The 21,716-nt window shown below is 40.3% G+C and overlaps 1 protein-coding gene across 5 annotated transcripts; it reads left to right on the forward strand.

The window, feature by feature from the left end:
• Window positions 1-500: 500 nt before the first annotated feature.
• Window positions 501-21,350, forward strand: DCUN1D4 (defective in cullin neddylation 1 domain containing 4). 5 transcript variants are annotated; one of them, XR_008332259.1, is made up of 12 exons: window positions 1,230-1,248; window positions 8,301-8,371; window positions 9,010-9,049; window positions 11,197-11,311; window positions 12,287-12,378; window positions 13,015-13,085; window positions 14,498-14,589; window positions 14,990-15,098; window positions 16,067-16,171; window positions 16,838-16,940; window positions 17,072-17,681; window positions 19,326-21,350. XR_008332259.1 is itself a non-coding variant. In XM_053403651.1 (11 exons), exons 1-11 carry the CDS (start codon window positions 617-619, stop codon window positions 17,125-17,127), a joined length of 879 nt encoding a protein of 292 aa, XP_053259626.1. In that variant the 5' UTR covers window positions 501-616; the 3' UTR covers window positions 17,128-21,350. The 5 variants fall into 5 exon arrangements, 4 of the variants coding, with proteins under 4 accessions (XP_053259626.1, XP_053259625.1, XP_053259624.1 ...); XM_053403651.1 differs by lacking the exon at window positions 1,230-1,248 and adding an exon at window positions 501-641 and having other exon boundaries at window positions 17,072-21,350; XM_053403650.1 differs by having other exon boundaries at window positions 1,151-1,248; window positions 17,553-21,350.
• Window positions 21,351-21,716: the final 366 nt, after the last annotated feature.

A 21,716-nucleotide genomic window follows, 5' to 3' on the forward strand; every position in this document is an offset into this window, starting at 1 on the left:
AATGCAATCCAAAATGATTGCACAAAAATGAGTTTCCACAAATGCGTCTTTTTTTTAAAAAAAAAGGCTTTATAAGGCTTCAAGCCCCTTATCCATATTCTGATGCAGCGCCTCTTATTATTCCGAAGCGCCCAAACCATCCTCAACCATGACAGCTAGAAGCTGCTCCCCAAACACCCCATGCCATCAATGGCTCACGTTCCACTCCGCTCAGCCAATCAATTCGCGAGGTAGGCGCGGCCTGTGGGCCCGTCCTGCCCAATCAAAACCGGAGGCTCGCCCTCCGCACTTCTCTAGGGGCGGCGGCGGCGGCCCAATAGCAGCAGAGGGGGCGGGCGCGGCTCTTTCGCAGACACGCCGGCCAATGGGGAGGCGCGGCGGCCGGGGTGGGGCGGAGCCGTCGGGGGGCGCAACGCCGGGCCGGACCGGAGTGGCAAGCGGGTCGGCCCGTCGGGGGCCGTGAGCGAGGAGACCGCGAGCCAATGGGGTGTGGGCGTGGGCGGGGCAAGAGGGCGGGGCCTCTTGCCTTCGGGGAGAGCCGCACGGAGTAGCGAGTGAGGAGGAGGCAGGTCGGACCGCCCGCTCGGGGCAGCGCGTGTGCCGGCGCTGCACAAAAATGCACTCGGATGCCGCCGCTGTCAGTAAGTAGCGGGGAGGTTTCCCTCGGTGAGGGGGCCGGGGGGGGGGCGGGGTTGCTAGGCGACCGCTGAGCGACGGTTGCGTGAGGGGAATGTTCTCACGGGGGGTGGGGCGGGCGCGTTTAAAGGCTGAGGGGAAAAGGGAAGGGAATCTTAACGTGCGGCGGCGGGTGGGGGGGAAATACGGGGAGGGGGGAGGAAATGGCTGTGACGCAGTTCGTTCTTCCGCACAGCGATTGTTCTCGGCGCCCGGTGGTCCCCCCTCATCTGCCCCGACCGAAAGAGAGGAGGAGGAGGAGTGGAGGGGCCTGCTTCTTGGGGGGCCCCGTCGGGAAAGGGGGCAGAAGGAGCAAGCGCCCCCTCCCCCACCTCTCCCCTTCTCTTTATCCCGCGTTGCATTGTGGGAGTTGGAGTCCTCGCCTCCCGGCCTCTGCGCTGCACGGCGCGAGCTGCGCACTACAACTCCCAGAGCCAAGCGCGCTGCCAACGGTCTTTCTCCTCTCTCTCCTTGTCCACCCCCTTCTTTCCTCCTCCGCTCACCCCTCTTTTTGGGTCAGTGGGTTGCAGCCTGAGAGCGACCCAGAACTCTCTGCCCTGGGGGAAAGAGTAGGTAGGTTGGCCAGGGGGGCGTGGATTCTGTCCTGGTGGGTCGTGCATGCTTCGGGAATCGGGGGCTGTGGCTTGGAGGGATGTGTGTGTGTGTCTACCTGCTCCCTTGGGGAAGAAATAAGCGGCACTGGAGGAGCAGAAGGGCCAGTCCCATGCATCCCGATGACATTTTGCTCTTTAAGTTGTCCAAACCTCTCTATTTCTCCAGTGTTTTGCCTGCGCTGGGCAAAGTTCCCTCTTGACAGATTGTCATTGTCTACATTCTGGAGAAGTCGTGGGGGTGGCGGTGAAGCAGCCCTTGGCCCTCTTCCTAGACATGTTGCTTTGGAAGGCGGTTCTGTTAAAGCCACTAACTCCCTTCAAGTGAATTTGTTCTTGCAGTTGATCTGCACAATTTACATTGCTGCAAAGTATTGTTTCCCGGACACAAATAATTTATCTGTCTCTTTAACAATTGATTGCTTCTGTAGATTTTTATAGACCAGTTTTTCTTTTTCTGTTTTTCCTTATTTTTTTTGAGTTTTTCTTTCAAGTCTCCCATTGCTGTATCCCCTACATGATCCAACACAGTAATACCCCAGTCTTAAAATATTGCTCACAGGTCTTCAGGAGAATGCCCATCCCCAAAATCACTAAGGCAAACAAAGGCAGCCAGTCAAAGCAGATTTAGCTGGCATAATGTTCAGGCACAGTTGAATTTTCTGTAAAGGTTAAATTATATGAATGATTTTTGGAACCTAAACTTTTTCTTTTCAAAGGTAATGTGGAACATAACAGTCTTGCTGGAGAGGCTTGTTGTCTTCCTGCAGTTTTTTCCTATTCTTTGGTAGTAAGGCAGGTAATAAATACTCCAGTCCATAATGCATCTCGCTGCTTATATGAAATTGAAACTAAATTTCCTTTAAAATCTGCTGTATGATGAAAACTTAGTTTAGATTACTTAAAAGCAAAAATAAAGCAAGCTTTTCAAAATGCATTTCCAAGATCTCTTCCGGTTGCTGAGGAATAGCTTTGTAAAAAGCTTTTGTGATGCCCTCCATTATTTTTATACATTTTAAAGTGTTATACATTTTCAGTATTCCCACATGCTTTTCAGAACTGTACAGCAGTTAAGCCAAAATTATAAATAACATCGAAGCATAGTCATAGTCAGTCTCCTATGCCTTCTGGCAGAAGTGGAAGAAGCCACCTCAGGTTTTTGTTTTAACAGCTACTGAAGCTACATATTTAGCAGAACAAGCAAAATATTTTTAGACTGGACAGTATCCATGGGCAAGAAAACCATAATTCTTCAGTGCCCTTTTTGCTAACTCAGTCATTTAAAAAGCTTAACAGTTTTACACTACAGTCCTGTACATATCTACTAAGAGGCAAATCTCATTGAGTTAGTGAGGATCACCCCACATATAAATTGGGGCACAGTCCTATGTACATGGAAGTATATGCAAGCCTAGTTGAAGATGCTTCTGAGTAAACATGCTTAGGAATATTATAAATCAAAGAACTGTAATTGCTGTCCTAGAAAGAGGATTAGGTGTCAGTGGTTTCTCTAAATCATCTCTCTTCTGATATTTTAGAAGCCTTTAATTTAGTTTTACTTGAAATATGAACAAAAATGTTTTTTTGTAAAGTAACTCTTAAACTATACTTTCAGACTTATCACTCAGTGATTTTTTCAGATAGAGATACTAAAATTTTCTGTTCTAGTGTTGCACATGCAGTGTTCAGGTTATGAAGTATCTTATTCACGCTTTTCATTCATATTAGATATTCTTTGGCCCATGAAGTCTAAATTGCTGAATTTCTTAGAAATAAAATTCTCTTTCACCCCTTTTTTTCAAACTGTTGAAATACGTGCCTGATTGTGTCTAAAGTAGGAGAGGTTGAAGGACTTTGAAATATTCCAATTTCTAGTACAGAGAGCTGATTCTGAAGCTCATGTGATAGTGTTAATCATTCCTCATTCTTTCAGTGAATGCTCAGATATGTATTTGTATAATTGCACTGTTTTATGTAAAACTAGATCCCTTGTCTTTATGTTAAACTAGATCCCTTGTCCTCAAAACCCTTGCTCAACAATAAGGGGAATATTTGGATATGTGAAAATGGTTGTGGGGGAAATTTTATACATGAAGCACCATGGCTCCGACCAAGTCAGTCTTGCAACAAGTACAGTCAAACCTTGGCTGTCGAACGTATTCCGTTCCGGAAGACCGTTCAACTTCCGAAACATTTGACAACAGAGACGCGGCTTCCGATTGGCTGCAAGAGCTTCTTGCACTCAAGGGGAAGCCATGTCAGACGTTCCGGTTCCGAAAGCGTACAAAAACTGGAGCATTTACTTCCGGGTTTTTGGCATTCGGGAGCCGAAACGTACGATTACGGAGGTGTTCAGGAACTGAGGTTTGACTGTATTACAAACTTTATCTGGAAGAAGGGGAGCAACTTTGTACTGTAGTCTAAAACAAAGTAGTCTAAACATGTTTGGTTGGAATTGACTCTCTTAAATTCCCAGCATGTTCTTTGAAGATACAGCCAAAGGCTTCTTGGGCTGGTCATCTTATAAGCACTTATTGGAGAGTAAGCTCTATTGAAGTTAGAGGCGCTTAGTTTCAAGTAAACATGTATATTCTCTCAAGCGTACATGCAAGGAAGTCATTCCCATTGAACTTGGAGGAAATTGATTTTAAGTAAGCATGTTTTGTATTAGGGGTTTGATCCTTAAGGTCCCACTGTTATCAAAATTTAGAACCCCATATATTTGGAAGGTTAGTAAAGAGAACTTTAAGAAAATAGCTATTGAATCAGTTTCTGTCACATTCAAGTAAACGTTCATTAAAAAAGAAAGCCTCACACGTATCCTTGTTTTCTATTGTATTGTATTCTTTTGAATTTTGAAATATTGCAAGTTGTGTCCAAAAATTCCACACTCAGGAGGGCACTAGTGAAGTTTCTTGCCCCCTTTCTCCCCAGTTAAGCCCCCTGTCCCATAAAAGGTTTCTTGCAGGATTAGTAGTGTAGCATGCGGGGCACAGGGGCACTTTTCCCAGGCGCAAAATTGTTAGGGGCACAATATTGCAACACCTGGTGCTACTTCAATGCAGCTGCATGCTTCTGTTGCTGGGCTCCATTGAAAACGCTTCTTGATGCGAACCAGGAAATGGCCTCTCCAGACAACGGACTGGCTCCTTTCTTCTTATATCTGCAACTGCAATCTCCTGGTTGGCACGGATGCTATTAGGCAGTTGAATGTGCTAGCGTACTCCGCCCGTTTCTCTCCCACGTCCCCTCGGCGTGGCCCTGGGCACTAGCAACCTACGGTACGCCACTGTGCAGGAGTTAGGAGGCCTGCAGGACAGCTCTCTGAAAATCAGGAAGAAACAGCTTGTGCAAGAGTCCCCCTTCACGCTATATTCCAGACCTTTCCTAAAGGTATCCTAACATTCTGAGAGACTTTAGGGGGGCATAGAGGTCTGCAGTGGGGAGCAAAGGGGAGGCAATGCCCTAAGTAGTCTTCCACTTATGTAACTTCTGGAAGCACTCATGTGAGTTTTAAATATTGTAGTATGTAACATATAGGTTTTTAATTTTAACAAACTTAAAATGAAAATGCATTTTATCTAATCTGATTTAATAATTTTTGAAATAACTATACAGTAGAAGGAATTGCTTTCCCTTCCACATGTAAATCCCTGCCCCCGGTAAATTTGTTGGCCTCTGACTTACATTCTTCAATTCTGGAAGGTTATGTTCCTGCCCTTATAGGAATGGAGGCCACCATAGAGTTGATCCAGTTACCTAATATTTGCTGGAGTTTATGATTTGGTATGAGGCCAAACTGGAAGACTTGGCATAAGTGAGCTGTTAAGTAGATCTAGCAAGCCTCATTGGGAATAACATGATGAAAATAATTTGTATTAGTGCAATGCAATGGCTTAAAAAAATTACTTCAGGTTTCATATTTAAAATGTCAGTCACTTCGTGTTTTGAATCCCCAACTGTGGAACACGGGAGGAACATTATGAGCATCAGGAAGAGAATGGGAAACAGATTCTCTTTCCAGAAAGCTGAAGAAGTGTTTTAAGTTCATGTATTTTTCTTCCGCCGTTTTGTGATATAAATAGTAGGCCTGACATGGTAAACTCTGTCACATCATGTTGCTGCTGCTTTTATTATTTGTATTTATTAGCTGCTTTACTCACAGAAATAACTCAACGCCATTTACGGATAATAGAAATATTAAACCAATTACAATAAACAATAAATAAAAACCTAAAAACCTCTAGAGATGTACTGATGGCTTTTAACTGGAATAAAACTGTCGCTTTTATATCTAAAAATTCTGTAAAATGAAAGCTTCAAGTTAAAACTGACCATACAACTCAGCCTTTAAAATACTTAAATAAAAAGGGCCAAAGGTTTATTTGAATAAAAGGGTTCTTACCACCCACTGGAACACAAATGGGGCTAGGCAGATCTCCCCTTCAGAGAGCATTCATAAGCTTTGGTGGCACATAGAAAATTCCTGTTTTCCCCTTTCACACCTCAGACAATGAAGATAGCTTAATACAAAAATGCTACAGTCTAACCTGATCCTCCCAGGTAATTGGTGGTTATATTTTTAATCAGTTAATGTTTCTGAACAGTCTTTAAAGGCAGCCCCTTGTGGGGACTCAATTGAAATGTAGTATAGATGCTTTGTCGCATGAATGACTTGAGCTTATTTTATAGTTGCATTTTACAACTTCCTTGTGAAGTTTCAGATTCTCTCATCTTGAAAATATCTGTTGTGCTTACTCCACTTCTTAAATTAGGCAGTGTTGATTTTGAACTAAAATACGTCACCATGAAATCATAGAATCTTAGAATTCATAACTAACTTGGGTCCATTAATTTCATTGTGTCTACTCTGAGTAAAACTTAGTTGGATACAGCCCATCGTCTTCAAGAATGAGCACATCAAGGGGCTGCGAGGAACTGACTTATTTGAGAAACAATATGGTATAAAATTAGGAGTAATGTGTTGCTATGTTTTGTTGGTCTGCCTTTAATAAAATGATGGGAGGGTTGCAGAAATCTCTTCCCAGCTGGAACAAAGCAATTCACAAGAGACAAAGATTGGGATATCAAAGCAGCTGCTAGATACAGGACACCTTCCCTCTGATTATGATGTTTCTTTGGTTCAAAGAATTACCCAGTGCCTAACAATCCACAACTCCTGGTATCTATGGCTATGACTTGTATAAACTGTTGCTTTTTACTCATTGAGCCATACTAGGCTCAAGTTGTTCATGATGAAAGACAACACTGTTTCTGTACATCAGGTTAGAACCTTATAGCATGTCTTTTGTGACATCAGCAATAATTTGATTGACCATTCTAACTCGGTTCTAACCTAAGTGTATATATGGGCTAGATGGGTGTTCAAATTCATATGGATACATAGCAAACCTTTTATTCCAGATATGTTTTGCAGAGCTAAGAATAGCTTTATGCTATTGAAGATGGAAAACTTTTTCCCATCACGTTCTACATTTTGTATGTTTTGAGAGTTGAAGCAAGCCAAGTGAAATATTCATACCTTGGTTCTCAAATGTAATCCATTCCGGAAGTCCATTCGACTTCCAAAAACTTTCGAAAACCAAGACGCGGCTTCCAATTGGCTGCAGGAGCTTTCTGCAGTCAATCGGAACCCCTGTCAGATGTTCGGCTTCCAAAAAACGCTTGCAAACCGGAACACTCACTTCCGGGTTTGCAGCATTCAGGAGCCAAAATGTACAAGTACCAAGGCATTCAAGAACCAAGGTACAACTGTATAGGATAATGTAATAGCTTTTTCGGGGGCTGTGGGATGTGTGACATTACGTTCTAATGTAAAAAGTAATAATACTGATCTGACCAAAAGCTAATATTAAAATAAATTAGTTATACAAGCCTATGAACAACCTACCTGCAAATAATTTAATTTGGAAGGCAGTGTGGCTGCTCTTAAGCAGGTCAGAATTTTTTCCTGCTGCAAGACATTCCGTAGTGCTGCTTTGCCAGAAAGGACTATCATTGCCAGATGCATCACATTACTATAAAACTTTTAAGGTGATACCTTCTGATAACTTGCCTCTACACCAGGGGTCAGCAGACTTTTTCAGCAGGGGGCCGATCCACTGTCCCTCAGACCTTGTGGCGGGGGCTGGACTATATTTTGGGGGAAATGATGAACGAATTCCTATGCCCCATAAATAACCCAGAGATGCATTTTACATAAAAGCACACATTCTGCTCATGTAAAAACACTAGGCAGGCCCCACAAATAACCCAGAGATGCATTTTAAATAAAAGGGCACATTCTACTCATGTAGAAACATGCTGATTCCCAGACCGTCCGCGGGCTGGATTAAGAAGGCGATTGGACCAGATCCGGCCCCTGGGCCTTAGTTTGCCTACCCATGCTCTACACATACCTAGAGACATTTGTCACCACAACGTCAGTTACACTGAGGCAAATCTGTGTTGTGAATGGTTACAGTGGTATTGCAGGCAATCCTCATAGTAGTTTCGCTTGCCTTGATTGGATCAATACAACATTTTGGTTCCTGAAATTCATTCTGATTGTGCAGATAAAAAATAACTGATAGAATTCTACAGGATGGGGTATTAGTGTGTGAAATCAGTCAAGATCCAGTGATCCCAAGGTATGCAGCTCCAGACGGTGGAGGTGACAGGCACCATCCTGGCACTCAGGCATATTCACTTGGTTGCAAATGCCGCTAGCCAGGTGCAAAATGCGCCTGGTGAATTTTGAACACTGGTTTGAGATGTAGTATTACTATTGCAGAAGGAGATAGAGGACTCAAATAACATTCAGATATGTCATTTAATGGAATTCAAAAAAGCCATACACACACACACACACACCCCATATTGTATGACAGGAGAAAGGCAGTTCAAAATTAAGACTTTTAGCTTTATCTGCAGTACTTTTGAAATGTGTTTATTAAGCATTCTAAAAGGTGACATAACCAAAATAAGAAAAAATGTTTTTATTTCTCTCTCTAGATTTTCAGCTGAACTCTCATCTATCAACACTGGCAAATATTCATAAGATTTACCACACTCTTAATAGGCTGGTAATCACTTGCATTTTTTAAATCTACTACTAATATAGTTTTGTCTGATTAGAAAGTGTCCTGACATGATTTTCCAGAGCTGGCTGTACCTTTGTAAATAGATGTACATCAAGTAGACATGCAAAAAAATATTGAAAATGATTTTTCAAACATCCATGCCTCTTAATTTTCTTTATGTATACTCAGCATTTGGAGATGAAGCCATGACAGCTTCTTGCTATAAACCCCAGGAATTTTTTCAACACAATGGAAAGACAAATTGCTGAAATTTGTACAAAGGACAAGGATTGAAGGGAGACTTTATTCAAAGCACATATCCACAAGTAGGGAAGATGAAACCTCCTTCCCACTCAGATTTCCTCCTGACCACATTGCTAGATGCACCATGGATTTTATTTCAGATGACCTTTACCTAATGGCTGCAGAATCCTGTGGCATGCACATCCCCCCCTTTCCTCATGAGTAAGATGAGGTGTGTCTGTTTTATCTTCCCAGAGTAATTGTGCAGGCGAGGGGTGGCATGTGACAAGATGGATGGGATGGGATGGGATGGGAAATTGTAAGAAGAAATTGGATAGCTGGTGCTATTTGAAAATAGCTAAACTCCTAGTTAACTGCATTGATTTAATATTTTACAGAATTTGACAGAAGACGTTGGTCAAGACGATCACCAAACAGGTAGAGAGTTTTATACAAATTATACTGTCGTGTGTTTTAGGAATCTTAGGCATAGGGGGAAGCTTCCTGAATGTAGAAATTAACACCAACGAGGAAGGGGCATTAACATTAAAAACGAGGGACAGTCAGTTAGCTTGTAAGATTTGCTAGGCTATGTAAGGATTCAGGTTTAAGAGTTGGCCATTCCTAGCAACCCCTTTTCCAAAAAAACCAGTCTTTGTGGGGAAAGTTACTTTGAAAACCGTTGTTGAATTTGAAAACGTGACACCTCAGAACAGCACCTTTTATAGTGGTAGGCGCTTGCACTACAGTGGAAGATTGTGGAAATTGCCTTAATGCCTGTATTTTATAGCATCAGTGTAGACAAATGGATATTGTGAATGAGTGTTATGAGCATATTAAGCTGTATTGTACTAAGCTGGTCCATTGGTTTCCTTGGCTTGATAGTGTTTGGCAGTGGTTCTCCCAGTCATCTGGCAGAGATCTTGCACCTTCTTTATGCAGAGCATGTCACTGAACTATGCCCCTTCACTTAGATGGCTTATTATAATTTTAAAGTTAGGATCAGAAAGCCTTTCAGCCAAACAGGTCAGTTAAGATTTTGCAAATTCACTCATGCATCAAAAGCATTACGATTGCACCTTTAAGGCGCTCATTTTAACTTGTAAGCGATAAAGATGTTCTGTGGTGCTCTTGCACCTTTGTGCTTGCTTACAGGTTAAATTGTGTGCGCCCAAGCCTTTCCATGATTTTCTACTGTTTTGGAACAGAGGGAGGGAAACACAAGCTGAGGGCATTGCAGGGGCAAGGGCAACATAACTGTGTGCTGACCCTCCCTTTCCCTCTATACTTTTATTTGTGTTGGAGGGGATGATACGTGTTAATAATGAGTCAGGAGTTGGTAGATGCAGGATGTAGAGGTGATGCAAGGCTGGGGGCAGCTGGTAAGTGTCTTACCCTCATGAAGCAACATTCAAGTTGGAAAGAGAAAGCAAGTAACTCCCGTATTTCGGTAGGCTTGCATAGGATTTGTTTTTAAAAATGGCTAAATTAAATGATTAGGAATGAATAAGAACACCACCTGCCTGGTGTTCTGATGATGCCTGAATATGGTTGCTTTGCTGATTCTACTTTTGGTTTGGACTTTGCGTCTGAAGATAAGATGCAGCTGCACAAATATACCAGTTTTATAAAAACTAGATGTGTTTTGTATTTTAAATTCTAAATAGCACACACACTTTTGCCACACAACACCTCCTGTGGCTGTAGAAGAGTAAGCTCTAGGAATACTCCCGGGTCTATTTCTCTTTTCCATTAGACTCTGGTAGAAGTACAGAATAGGTGCCTGGGATTGGTAACCGACTAGATGAGGGCTAATAGAATTAAATACAGAAGTTAGGGGTGCTTTAGATCAGTGGTCTGTGTGACTGAAGAAGTGTGGTTAAATCTGCCCCACATTGGCAGCTAACATCAGGAGCCCAGTTTGGAAGTGCTGTTGGATCTGGCCCCTATGCTGAATCCCCAAGTGGCAACCCTTGTAGGCAGATGTGGTCTTGGCATGTGTATCCTAGTAACATCCAGCACAGGCTACTGTAATTTGGTATATGTGGAAGTACCTTTGAAGATCCCTTGGAAACTTAAGGTAATTAAAAACTGAATAGCTAGATTGTGACCTACAAAAGTTGTATCTTGCTGGTTATAAGAGTTTCACGGACTCCAGTGCAAAGTGCTGGTGGTACTCTTGTCCCAAACTATGCAGTATTTTATAGGTTACCTCAAGGCCTCATTGAACCTGCCTGTTCTCTGATATCTTTGGTTCCCCTCCTGCGGATTTGTAATGCATGGTGACTATAAACCAGGCCTTCTCAGTGGTGATGCCCAACTTTTGCAACATTGCTGTATGCCTGCCCCATAGGTTTTAAAATTTTATTTACCTGTGCTTTTTAATTTCCAGTCTGTTTATCTCTTGCCGTATTGAAAGAGTTGAGAATTTAGCATGCTTCGAGCTTTGCTGCTGTTCTGCTTATCGTGTGATGATTTATTGTTTTAGAGTTTGCGTTTTCAATGTGTCTGTTGCCTCATATGCTTTTTCAGTAGGCTTTGCATCTGTTTGAACCCTTGTCTTGCTTTCCTAAATTATTCCACAGGAAGTCTCAGGTCGTGCAGTTCATCAGACTGCTTTAGCAAAGTGATGCCTCCAAGAAAAAAGAGGCGACCTGCAGCTGGAGATGACCTATCAGCTAAAAAAAGTAGACATGATGGGTACGTGATCTTACTTGGATTATTTGATTCAGGAGTCATTACTTTTGTATGGACAGCAGGTCAGGAGGTGTGGACTCGTATTTAACTCAACTTTGGTTTACTAAGCGGAGGTAGTAGGTTTTATTTTATTTTAGTATGCCTATTTTCTTTGAGGCATGATTTTGTAATAACTCAATGGGGAGACAGTTCTTTCTCTCAAAGGAAACTATTTAGGATGAAGCATTTTTAAGGATTCAATTTGTAGATTTGACACACATTTGATTATTATGGAAAACGATAGTGTCCTGTGGAATGCAAATATGATGGCTAGATTCTGAATTTGCATACGAGTCCAATTATTTTCTTTCCGCTTCACCCCTGTCCCTGTTTCTTGAAAAGTTACAGTCCACTGAAATTATATAGGCCAGAATAAAAACATAGGCTCCATTTAGATGCAACAACAAACCATAGTTTGCCTTTATGTATATGGACAGTGGTGACAGTGGCACAAGAGATTTCACTGCTTCTCTTGCTTGTGTGGAGGAAGGACATGAATCTTTGGGTCACGGTTTTGAACAAGATAGTTTCTAAACGTGAAAAGCTGTGACTTGTACATATCAGCTCTTAGTCTAGGATAATCCTGCATGTGTTCCCTTATATCTCCAACGAGAGACTTGGAAGTTGAAAACTCAGAGGGGTTTGGAATATCTTTGGAGGTGAGAGGGGGGGTTAAATTAGCTCCACTTACGCCCTTCCTCCTTCAACAAACATGTCAAGCGTTAGGGCTTTAAGTTCTGATATAGGCATCCATATATGTTCTGTAGGAATGTTCTGTTTAGTTGTAGATTATTTTGTGATTCTTTTAATTGCCTCAAAGTTCTGAAAATTAGTGGATTAGATAGGAGGAAGAGGCCAGCTTGGTAATACATTCTTATATAAATCTATATATATTATAGAATTTATATATTACGTTATTTACCTCTTCCCCTGCACTAGAATGTACAGAAAATATGATTCTACTAGAATAAAGACGGAAGATGACATGTTCTCGAGCAAGAGGTGCTTAGAATGGTTCTATGAATATGCAGGTTAGCGAATATATATATTGCTTATTGCTGGTTGCCCAGATAATGTTGAAACTTCAAGAAAAATATTCAAATATCGACTCCAATTTGAATATAAATATGTTTTGTAACAAAAAAAATGTAGATTATTAAAAGCATCCATTAAAATAGTCCAGATGCACTCAGCCTCTTGAAAGAATAAATAAGTTAGTGAGCACATATTTTCAATGCCAATGCAACTTGAATGTTGGCTTTAAATTGTATATAGTTTTTAAAAATACATTTGCTCACTGCATTAAAAAGGTTAATCACAGGATATACAAGGCTTCAAATTTGAAGTCAAATTTAAGTTGCCTGGTTAACCTTTGGCTAACTGCTTCTCTGTTAATGAATGTAAATCTGCAAAGTTGAAAGGATAGGGCTTGATTTTGATTGAGACACTACTTGGTAGGAGACAGCCTTTCAAATAAGCATACATACATATGCATGCATGCATACGTAGAGCAGTATTTGAACTGTCACATACTTGTGGCACTGCAATGTCTCCAACCATATATATATATATATATATATATATATATATATATATATATATGGTCTATTAAAAAAATATAGTTCTGTGATTACAAATGGAAGTAACACAATCTCATTTACTTATAGGAACAGATGATATTGTGGGTCCTGAAGGAATGGAGAAATTCTGTGAGGACATTGGGGTTGAACCAGAAAATGTACGTTCAGAGTTATTACAGATGGCAGAGAGCTTGCTTGCTTTCAGATAATGAGAAGGGAGGAAGCATAGTCCTTGTAATACAGGATTTGGGTTTTTCATTCATTCGTTTACTCACTCAGGTTATTTCCAGACCGTGAGCAACTTATGCATTGCAACTATTTCAAATGTTACAGTAAAGAGAAGGGTTGTGTTCCTGTTGGAAGAGGAAACTTTCCATAAGCCTTTCTTTTCAGGGCCAGTTGACCATGCATTATATTTTTATTTGGTTTTGAATATAAAATGTTTTTGCCTTGTTTTGTTTGAAAATAAATCTCCAAAAAGTTGAGACCAATGGCAAAAATAGTCATGGCTTAACAAATGACACAAATTTAGACAATAAGGATTAGACAACATTCTGCACCCAGGAACTTTCTATCTGGCTCCCAGTATAGTCTCGATTCCCTAGACCTGCCCTTACTTTGCAGCTAGGCCTTTTGACTGTGGGACTCTTCCGAACAGCAACAGAGGCCTAGAACAGAGCAGCTATTATTATACACCTCATTCTGAAACACAGGAGGAGGGTTCTTTCACTCCTTCTTTTGGGAAGTTTAGCAGTGAAGCCTTTGAGACGCTTGGAGCATTCTCCCCTTCTTTGCATCTTAGCTGCTCCTTCCCACTTGTCTAAATTTTGCAAGTGGAAGTGCTGGATCTGTTTGCTTGTTGGCCTTTATTCCACTGAAAATACAGCAATTGTACAACATTTAGCTGCTGCCGGGACGCGGGTGGCTCTGTGGGTAAAACCTCAGTGCCTAGGACTTGCCGATCGCATGGTCAGCGGTTCGAATCCCCGTGGCGGGGTGAGCTCCCGTCTTTCGGTCCCAGCTCCTGCCCACCTAGCAGTTCGAAAGCACCCCTAAGTGCAAGTAGATAAATAGGTACCACTTTATAGCGGGAAGGTAAACGGTGTTTCCGTGTGCTGCACTGGTGCTGAATCACCAGAGCAGCTTCGTCACGCTGGCCACGTGACCTGGAAGTGTCTCCGGACAGCGCTGGCCCCCGGCCTCTTAAGTGAGATGGGTGCACAACCCTAGAGTCGGACACGACTGGCCCATACGGGCAGGGGTACCTTTACCTAGCTGCTGCCAAATGTTGTACCGCAGAGGCTTTTCTTTGCTTCAGGTGTCATTCTTCATTTGCACGTTCACATATTTGCTATCTTAAAAGGAGTTAGATATTGGATCACTTTGGTTTTTCTTGGGTGGGAGAACTGGATGGGGGTAGGAGCTGAGTAGAGCTTATAAGAGCATCGCCTTTGGTATAGATAAAGCAGGTGGCATCTTTGGCCTAGTACAAATTGCTGGGGTTGGTAAAAAGGGTGAATTACAATTCAGGAAATTGTAATACAAGTTTTGTGTTTTGTTTTTCAACCAGGTAGTTATGCTTGTTTTAGCCTGGAAGCTGGATGCTCAGAACATGGGTTACTTTACGTTGCAAGAATGGTTAAAAGGGATGACATCCCTGCAGTAAGTAAATAAATTTAGCAGTGGTGCATTGTCATTTTGTGAACTTTAACTTCACCCTGCGCAGAAATAGAAATTGTGCTGTCTTATAATCCAGCAATTCTCCGTATGCCTTTTGGGCCTCTTAAATTATACTTATATATGTCTTAAATGGTTTCAAATGTTCGTAGCTGCTTTACTGAATGCCTATGAACTGTATGTGAAAGAACCATCATCGTTCTCGGTTACAGACTAATTTACCTGCTATAATACAGACTATATTTTTGCTGTAACTGTATTGCTTTTTTTTTTGAAAGGCAGGTTATAAATTCAAAGATAAAGTACTATTGGGTTCAGGGCCAGAAAATAGCTTGATGGTTAGCAGTGCGGAATTTAAATTGGTATTTTATTTTTATTTTTACAGATGTGATACAACAGAGAAGCTAAGAAATTCTTTGGATTATTTGAGATCTTTATTAAATGAGCCTACAAATTTTAAACTTATTTACAGATATGCATTTGACTTTGCACGTGTGAGTAGCTTGGAGTTCACATTCTGATCACCCCATTTTTATGAATTCTTGTATGGTTTCTTTCATGAAGAGACGTTTATACACCCGTGTTAATGATTTCCACTAAGCCAGTCAAGTTTCCTTCAGTGTGCAAAATTCCATTTGCATTTTTACAGTTTGAATCAGTCACTCATTTGAATCATTTCCAAATCGGTGTTACCGCTCTTGGCTCTTGTCTTAATTTTTATGGGTTCTCACTTTGATGCCTAAGCATATTTGCTTTCTTTCTAGAGCTCTTAGTACTGAAATCTTCATTTTTTCAGAGTAGCAGACCACCTAAACCCATCACAAATCTCCCTGGCCTGGTTCTCTACAGGAATAATACAGTTGGTCAAGAGTCGTTCCTCAATCTGTTTCCCTCTTAACTACCACATTGGCCCAATCCATTTCACAGTCCAAAAATGAGAACCCAGTGGACTCAAACTATTTCCACATTCCAGACCTTTGCCACTGCTAGAGGGTATCTGGACCATTGACTAAAGTCTCTTGAGGCTGATAGGGTTGGAGTCCCAACATATTCACCCTTCTTAAGTTCCCAGACACCGAGAAATGCCAAGCACAGGTTGAGTAATTGCTATCACCAGCTGAATTTTGCAGGAGAGGAAAAAGAATGTACCATTATGCAGTGGACAGTATTCCAAAATAGTAACTCATCAAAGGTGAATACATTGTTTAATTGGCTACCCAGGTTAGGAAGTTGATGCTCTGATTTGCAGACAGAATGGATATATGCATTAAATGCTAACAGCAGCTCCCCAGGAGGTATGGCTTCACTGTGTGTATTTTAAACAAGCAAAAAGCAAGAGGGAACCAAATGAAGATAATTGAAAAATAGTTACATTTTGTAAAGCATAAACTGACATAGTTTCTAGTGCAAATGAAGAACATTATACATAAACCTAGCTAAATTTTCTCTCTCTCTTTGACAGGAAAAGGACCAGCGAAGTCTAGATATAAACACTGCCAAGTGTATGTTAGGACTTCTCTTAGGGAAAACATGGCCTCTCTTTCCAGTATTTCATCAGTTCCTAGAGGTACAAGTAGAAACACCTTTTTATGTTTTTATACTGTTTTTAAAAGATGCTGTACCAAGTTAAAACTGGGAATTAGCAGATAGTTGAAAAGTTTTACTACCTGAGTTGAATATTTGAATTGTTTTGCAAGTAAGCTTACAGGCAAATTGTGTGTTTGAGTCAGCCTTTGTTGCCCTTCTTTAATATATGGGCAAGAGTGACTGACCTTGCAGGGTAAGGATGACTGATGGTGTACACAAACTGCTTTGGACATCTAGTATTGTATGTGACTTTTCCGAATTATGATGTAAATTATTAAGGTGTCTTTTTCCGAAATCAAGCAAAAGCTCACTAGCACACATTTCATTTTTTAGCTCTACAAAATAAATAGATGTGTGTCGTGCATAGTCTTTGAAAGGTTTATTTTTTGCAAATAATGTTTTCTGATATCTGATTTTTGAGGAGCGTTATTCCTGATACCACATTACAGCTCTGGTACTTAGGTTCCAGTGTTTTAAGCTTGCTTGTTATACTCTTAAAATGGCCTTTCGTAACATCCTTGAGTGCCGACCGTTTCATCCAAAAGGCATTTTGAATCTTTGAAGTGACCACAAAGCCAAACAATATACAGTAGTTGAAAAGTCAGTCATTTCCGATTTCAGTAACTGCTCCTCTTTTTTTAATCAGCAATCTAAATACAAGGTCATCAACAAGGACCAATGGTGCAATGTTCTGGAGTTCAGCCGAACCATTAATCTTGACCTCAGCAATTATGATGAAGATGGAGCATGTACGTATTTGCATGAAAAGCTACAATCTATTGTACCATATCTTACTTTCCAGAAGCTGTTCATTCCAGACTTTTCTTTTCTTTTTCTGTGTAAAAGGTTTTTTTTTTATTTGTGGCTTTATTTCTTGCAGGGCCAGTGTTGCTGGATGAATTTGTGGAGTGGTATAAAGAGAAACAAATGACATAGGAATTTTAACTATGCACAGCCGCTCAAGAGTCCCTGTTACTACAGTTATGTCGACCATTAGCCATAAACTGCTATTTGTATAAAAGCGCATGCTGCTTTTCCTGCACTGCATCCCGTTTTTGGGGACCTTTTGGTGTTTTGCTGTTTAAGAGGCCAGCTCTGCTTGCTGTGTAGCATTGTTCTCTTCGAAGGCTGCTTTGCATTTTTGTAACTACACTACAGATGGTGAACTTAACCAGCATCCTCACTGTGATTTATGTGTATATTGCTGTCTAAATTTTGTATATGTGTATAAAAAAAGCTTCACCTAGGAGTTACTCCAGAAGTGTATTGTAAAAATAATTTTGTGGCATATTTCTAGTTGCATTAAATAACCATGTAACTTAATTTTTAATTTTAATTTGGTCTCGGACGTAACATTTCAGGAAAAAAGTGATTGTTGAGACTGTTACCACGTGGAACTATTGCCAGTTAGCGACAAGATGCCAATTTTTGAGAGGATATCCTGCAGTATGATTTCTTCACATGCAGATGCCCAACTTCAGTTTTGTTTAGTAAGCAAGTATTGGCTGTCTTTTTATTGAAAACCTGTTAAAAGTGTAATAGCTTGACTAGAGTCGTACGTGCCACAAGGATTTCCACTTGGTGATACTGCTGACGTCCTAATATTCAGACTCCTGTAGTTCGCAAATAGGTGCAGATTAAATCTGATTAAAAAAAGGGTTTTAGACTTGTAAAATGGCATATTTCTTTATTTCAGTTTTGCTGTCCTAGTGTTTTGACTGTATTGATGATGAAAGCAAAATGAAGCCTCTTGTAAAATTTAACATAGATTTGTGGGTGAGTTTCAAGGTCTGAATTTCTTGTTAAATCTGAACCGAAAAGCCTTGCAAACATGGGAATCTAAAGAAGGCAATGGCATCTTTTATTCCAGGGATTGGATTTCCTAGCAGAATGCCTGTTGCAGGCAATGGGCTCACTAATCACCAGCATTGTCACTCATTTGGGACCACTCTTATCTGTCTGTACATGAAAGTTCAAGCCATTGCTTGCTTGAGGAAGCCGAATTAATGTGCTAAGAAATGTCTTTTCATGTTATCTCTGCCTCAGCCTTCATTATAAAGTTTAATACTGAATTTTTGACAAAGGTTACTTAGTGGGTAGCAGACTGCGGAAATACTTCCAAAAATCCAATGGTGAATGTTAAATTAATGGACAGAGTGCTAAAAATGGAGTTTGCAATAAAACATTAGCAGGCTTTCTTTTTGTTGTTAGAGGAAGTTAAACCATAAGTAAACGTGTTGTTTTGAACTCTCAGAGCTCAGCCTAAATGTAAAATCAATGCAAATTCCTTTATTTTATCATTAAATTGCTTAAACTATTGGTAAGCAGCAACCTTTTAGGACTGGGTACTTGTAAATCAGTGTTTCATTGAATTCAGCCTCTTTAGATCCCAGTCCAGTATAATTCTGCACTGAAGAGGGTGCCGAAATTTATCTGTTTCCAGTGGTATCACAACATGGAATATTATGACCCTTAACTTTTGGGAGGGCAGAAGGTGTTTGGGGGTCTACCACCAGAATAGTGAGGTTGAAAAGTCTCAGTGTGTACAGCTCTCTGTATCCCTGCTGTGATGGTCGTATTAGAATTTAGACGTTTGAAAGCTATTCACAAAATCAGCCATTATGGATATAAATAAAATACCGTGTTAGTAAAATCTTACCCTTTTGTTTAACTTGTTCTATTGAAAACAAATACAAAAAAGTAATGGATCCTATAGTTGCTTGCTTGTATAAAACATGCAATGTTATCTACAGGTTGCAATATTTCCACAAGGCAACGTGCACTAGTCAAGTTGCTTATTAAATCATGTTGTTTTTTTAAAAATGTGCTAACATGTATTACAGTTGGCATAGCCATAAAGAAAAGCTTGTGAAGCTCTCAAAGGAAGGTGTGGGGGAATGCAGGCTTTATTGCAAGCCATTTTGCTGAGACGCCGTGATCCAGCCATTTGTGCAATCTAGTTTAAAGATAAAAAGTATTATAAATAAGGTCCATAAAAGTATCAGATAACGGGCTTTTGGGACAGAGTCTCACTTTAAATTTTTATGCTTGGATATGACTACTAGAGTACAAAACAAAAGCACCTCATCAAATTGTGAAGAGACCACGCTGTAAAATCTGTCTTTCCTTTACAGCTGAAACAGCAAATGGGAATAGATGGGTTCTGGATTCTGAAGTTACTGGTGCAACATGTACAGGCATTGGGTGGATTAAAATTTATTGCCTCCAAACAATCAGTTTTGCTACAAGTCACGATTCAAGGTACATGTGCAAAGCATTTCTCTCTCCGTGTGAAGTAGTACTAGGCTGCAGTCTTCTTTCCACCTCAATTTTCATCGCAAGCGCTTTCTTTCTCGCATAATGTTGCTTTGGAGGCCCTGTGATGTGCAGGGGTGCATATAATTTTATATGCCAGACCCAGTTCAGTGAGCTGCTTTTGTATCTTATACTCTGCTAGAAATATCCCAAGAAGAAAAAGTGAGAACTTGCCCTTGAATTTTGCAGTGAAAGGCAGGCTCTGAAACAGGGTTGGGTCAACCTTTTGCCCCCCCGGATATTGCTGCAATGCGGCTGCCATCATCATCCCCTGATCGCTTGCTTTGCATGCTAGAGCTGATGGGAGTCCAGCAACTTCTGGAGTGGCACAGGTTAACCTGTTTCCCTAAATGTAGCTAAGCATCAATTTAGAACAAAAGCTTTCTTATTGATATACATAACCAAATTAGAGGAAAATGAAAAGCAAGATCCATTGCTCATAGTCCAGTTTATGATTTAATGTACTGACATAATCATTTAACAGATTTTCATATGTCTGCTTCTTGGATGGCTTTAAATGGCACACAGCCTTCTATCATGTGACAGTATTGACTTCTTTCTCCAACAGAAAAGTGAGCTCTGTTGGAGCTTAAAACTTTTCCATGTTGCTTGTGTAACATTTTTCAAGTAAACAGCAGCTTTCAGACAAGCTGTTCATTTTTCATAAGCTTAAATCATTGAAATTCCTAAGTAGTATGTTTGGTATGCTTTTTTTTTTTTAAGAGTGGCTGTTCCATTGTCTGCAGAAAATGTCCCTGCCTTTTCTACAAAAATCATTCTGGCAAGATGTTGTATGTGCATTATTCTGATGTAAAATAAAAATGATTGATGTAAGTTTTTTTTTTAAAGACCTAGTATGTAAACTAATACATGAGTGGGAAACTGGTCCAAGGTGAAATTGGACTCCAGATGCTGTCAGATAGGATCCTTATGTAATACCAAAGATGTAATTTGTTGGCACACATGACTGACTTTAAGAATTAAAATAAATAAATAAAATTCTTGGGCAATACTGTACCACATACCAGTATAATTTTCCTTTTTTTTGCCAAATAGATTGAATACTGAATATAGAATTTGGTCCTCGTAATCTGAAGTGATTTTGATTAGTGTAGTGCAAATCCATTTCTTCTTTTGTAACTTAAAGGAAACTAAACTTGGAAAGTGTTGCCTATTAGAATCTACAATAGTATAAATGCATCATAAAAACATACGATGTATATGTAATTTTAATCAGTACACATCTGTCTCTCAAGTAGCAGGTGCATTGTGTTGCATAACTAATTTATACCTTTTTAAAGTATCTATATACAGATTTTTAAAAAAGTAATCTGTAAGTATTTGTATTCTAGTTACTGAGCATTGGTGGGGGGTTTCTCTGTCCCCCTTTAGAGGTACTAGAATGTCATTAACTTATTAGGATTTCTCTTCCCTGAATCATGAATCAAACAGTGCTTAAATACTCTGAAGTTGAACTGTAAGGATCTGCTTTATGCCCGGGCTAATTACAACTGCTAATACCTCTTGAAAGCCTTAGACTTTGTCATTTCATATAGTTGAGTAAATGCATAGAGTCCACCGACTGGAATGGGGGCGGGGAGGGGAAATGGTGGTGTTACAATTCTTTTTGTGACGCACTGTTTTGGCAGAGACAGTAGTTTACCCGACGACACTGACAGCTTTTTATGTCTTAGCCATTTCCATATTGCAAACTTGAGGTGTGCTTATTTAAAAGTCCTGTGGCTCAAATTGACTGAAGTACTGTTATACTACCTAACCTGAGTTTGGTACTCTGCAATTTTTGTGTAAAACCAACATCCCACAAATAAAACAGTATTTGTGTTTTTTGGTTTCAGAAGTTGATTTCTGTGGCTATCCGCACTTTTGACCGTATGTGCAAAAAGAGTATAATTTTATACAGGTGTACAATATTTAGTATCTATACAGCATATAAGAACAAACAAATCTTCTGACCGACAGTCCCACTACAACTCATTGTCTGTTCTTGCCTTGGGGAAATTAGTTGATCATTTAAGTAAACTACAATATGTTGCTATGTTTCAACTTTTGTAAGGTTGCAAATTGCACAGGTCTGTTTAGTGTTTGCAGTCTTTTGCACAACCATTCAGCAATCCTTAAAATCTATCAACTAGGCCAGGGGTCAGCAACTGTTTTCAGCAGCAGCCAGTCCACCATCCCTGAGACCATGT

The sequence above is a fragment of the Podarcis raffonei genome, chromosome 9, assembly GCF_027172205.1.
Source record: "Podarcis raffonei isolate rPodRaf1 chromosome 9, rPodRaf1.pri, whole genome shotgun sequence".
Lineage (NCBI taxonomy): Eukaryota > Metazoa > Chordata > Lepidosauria > Squamata > Lacertidae > Podarcis > Podarcis raffonei.

Bases quoted from the DNA above. Each gene is read 5' to 3' on its own strand.
- DCUN1D4 (XM_053403651.1), top strand. From the start codon at position 617: ATGCACTCGGATGCCGCCGCTGTCA. The intron at 13,086-14,497 runs GTACGTTCAGAG...TTTTTCAACCAG, and splicing joins TTGGGGTTGAACCAGAAAAT to GTAGTTATGCTTGTTTTAGC. The intron at 16,941-17,071 runs GTACGTATTTGC...TATTTCTTGCAG, and splicing joins TTATGATGAAGATGGAGCAT to GGCCAGTGTTGCTGGATGAA.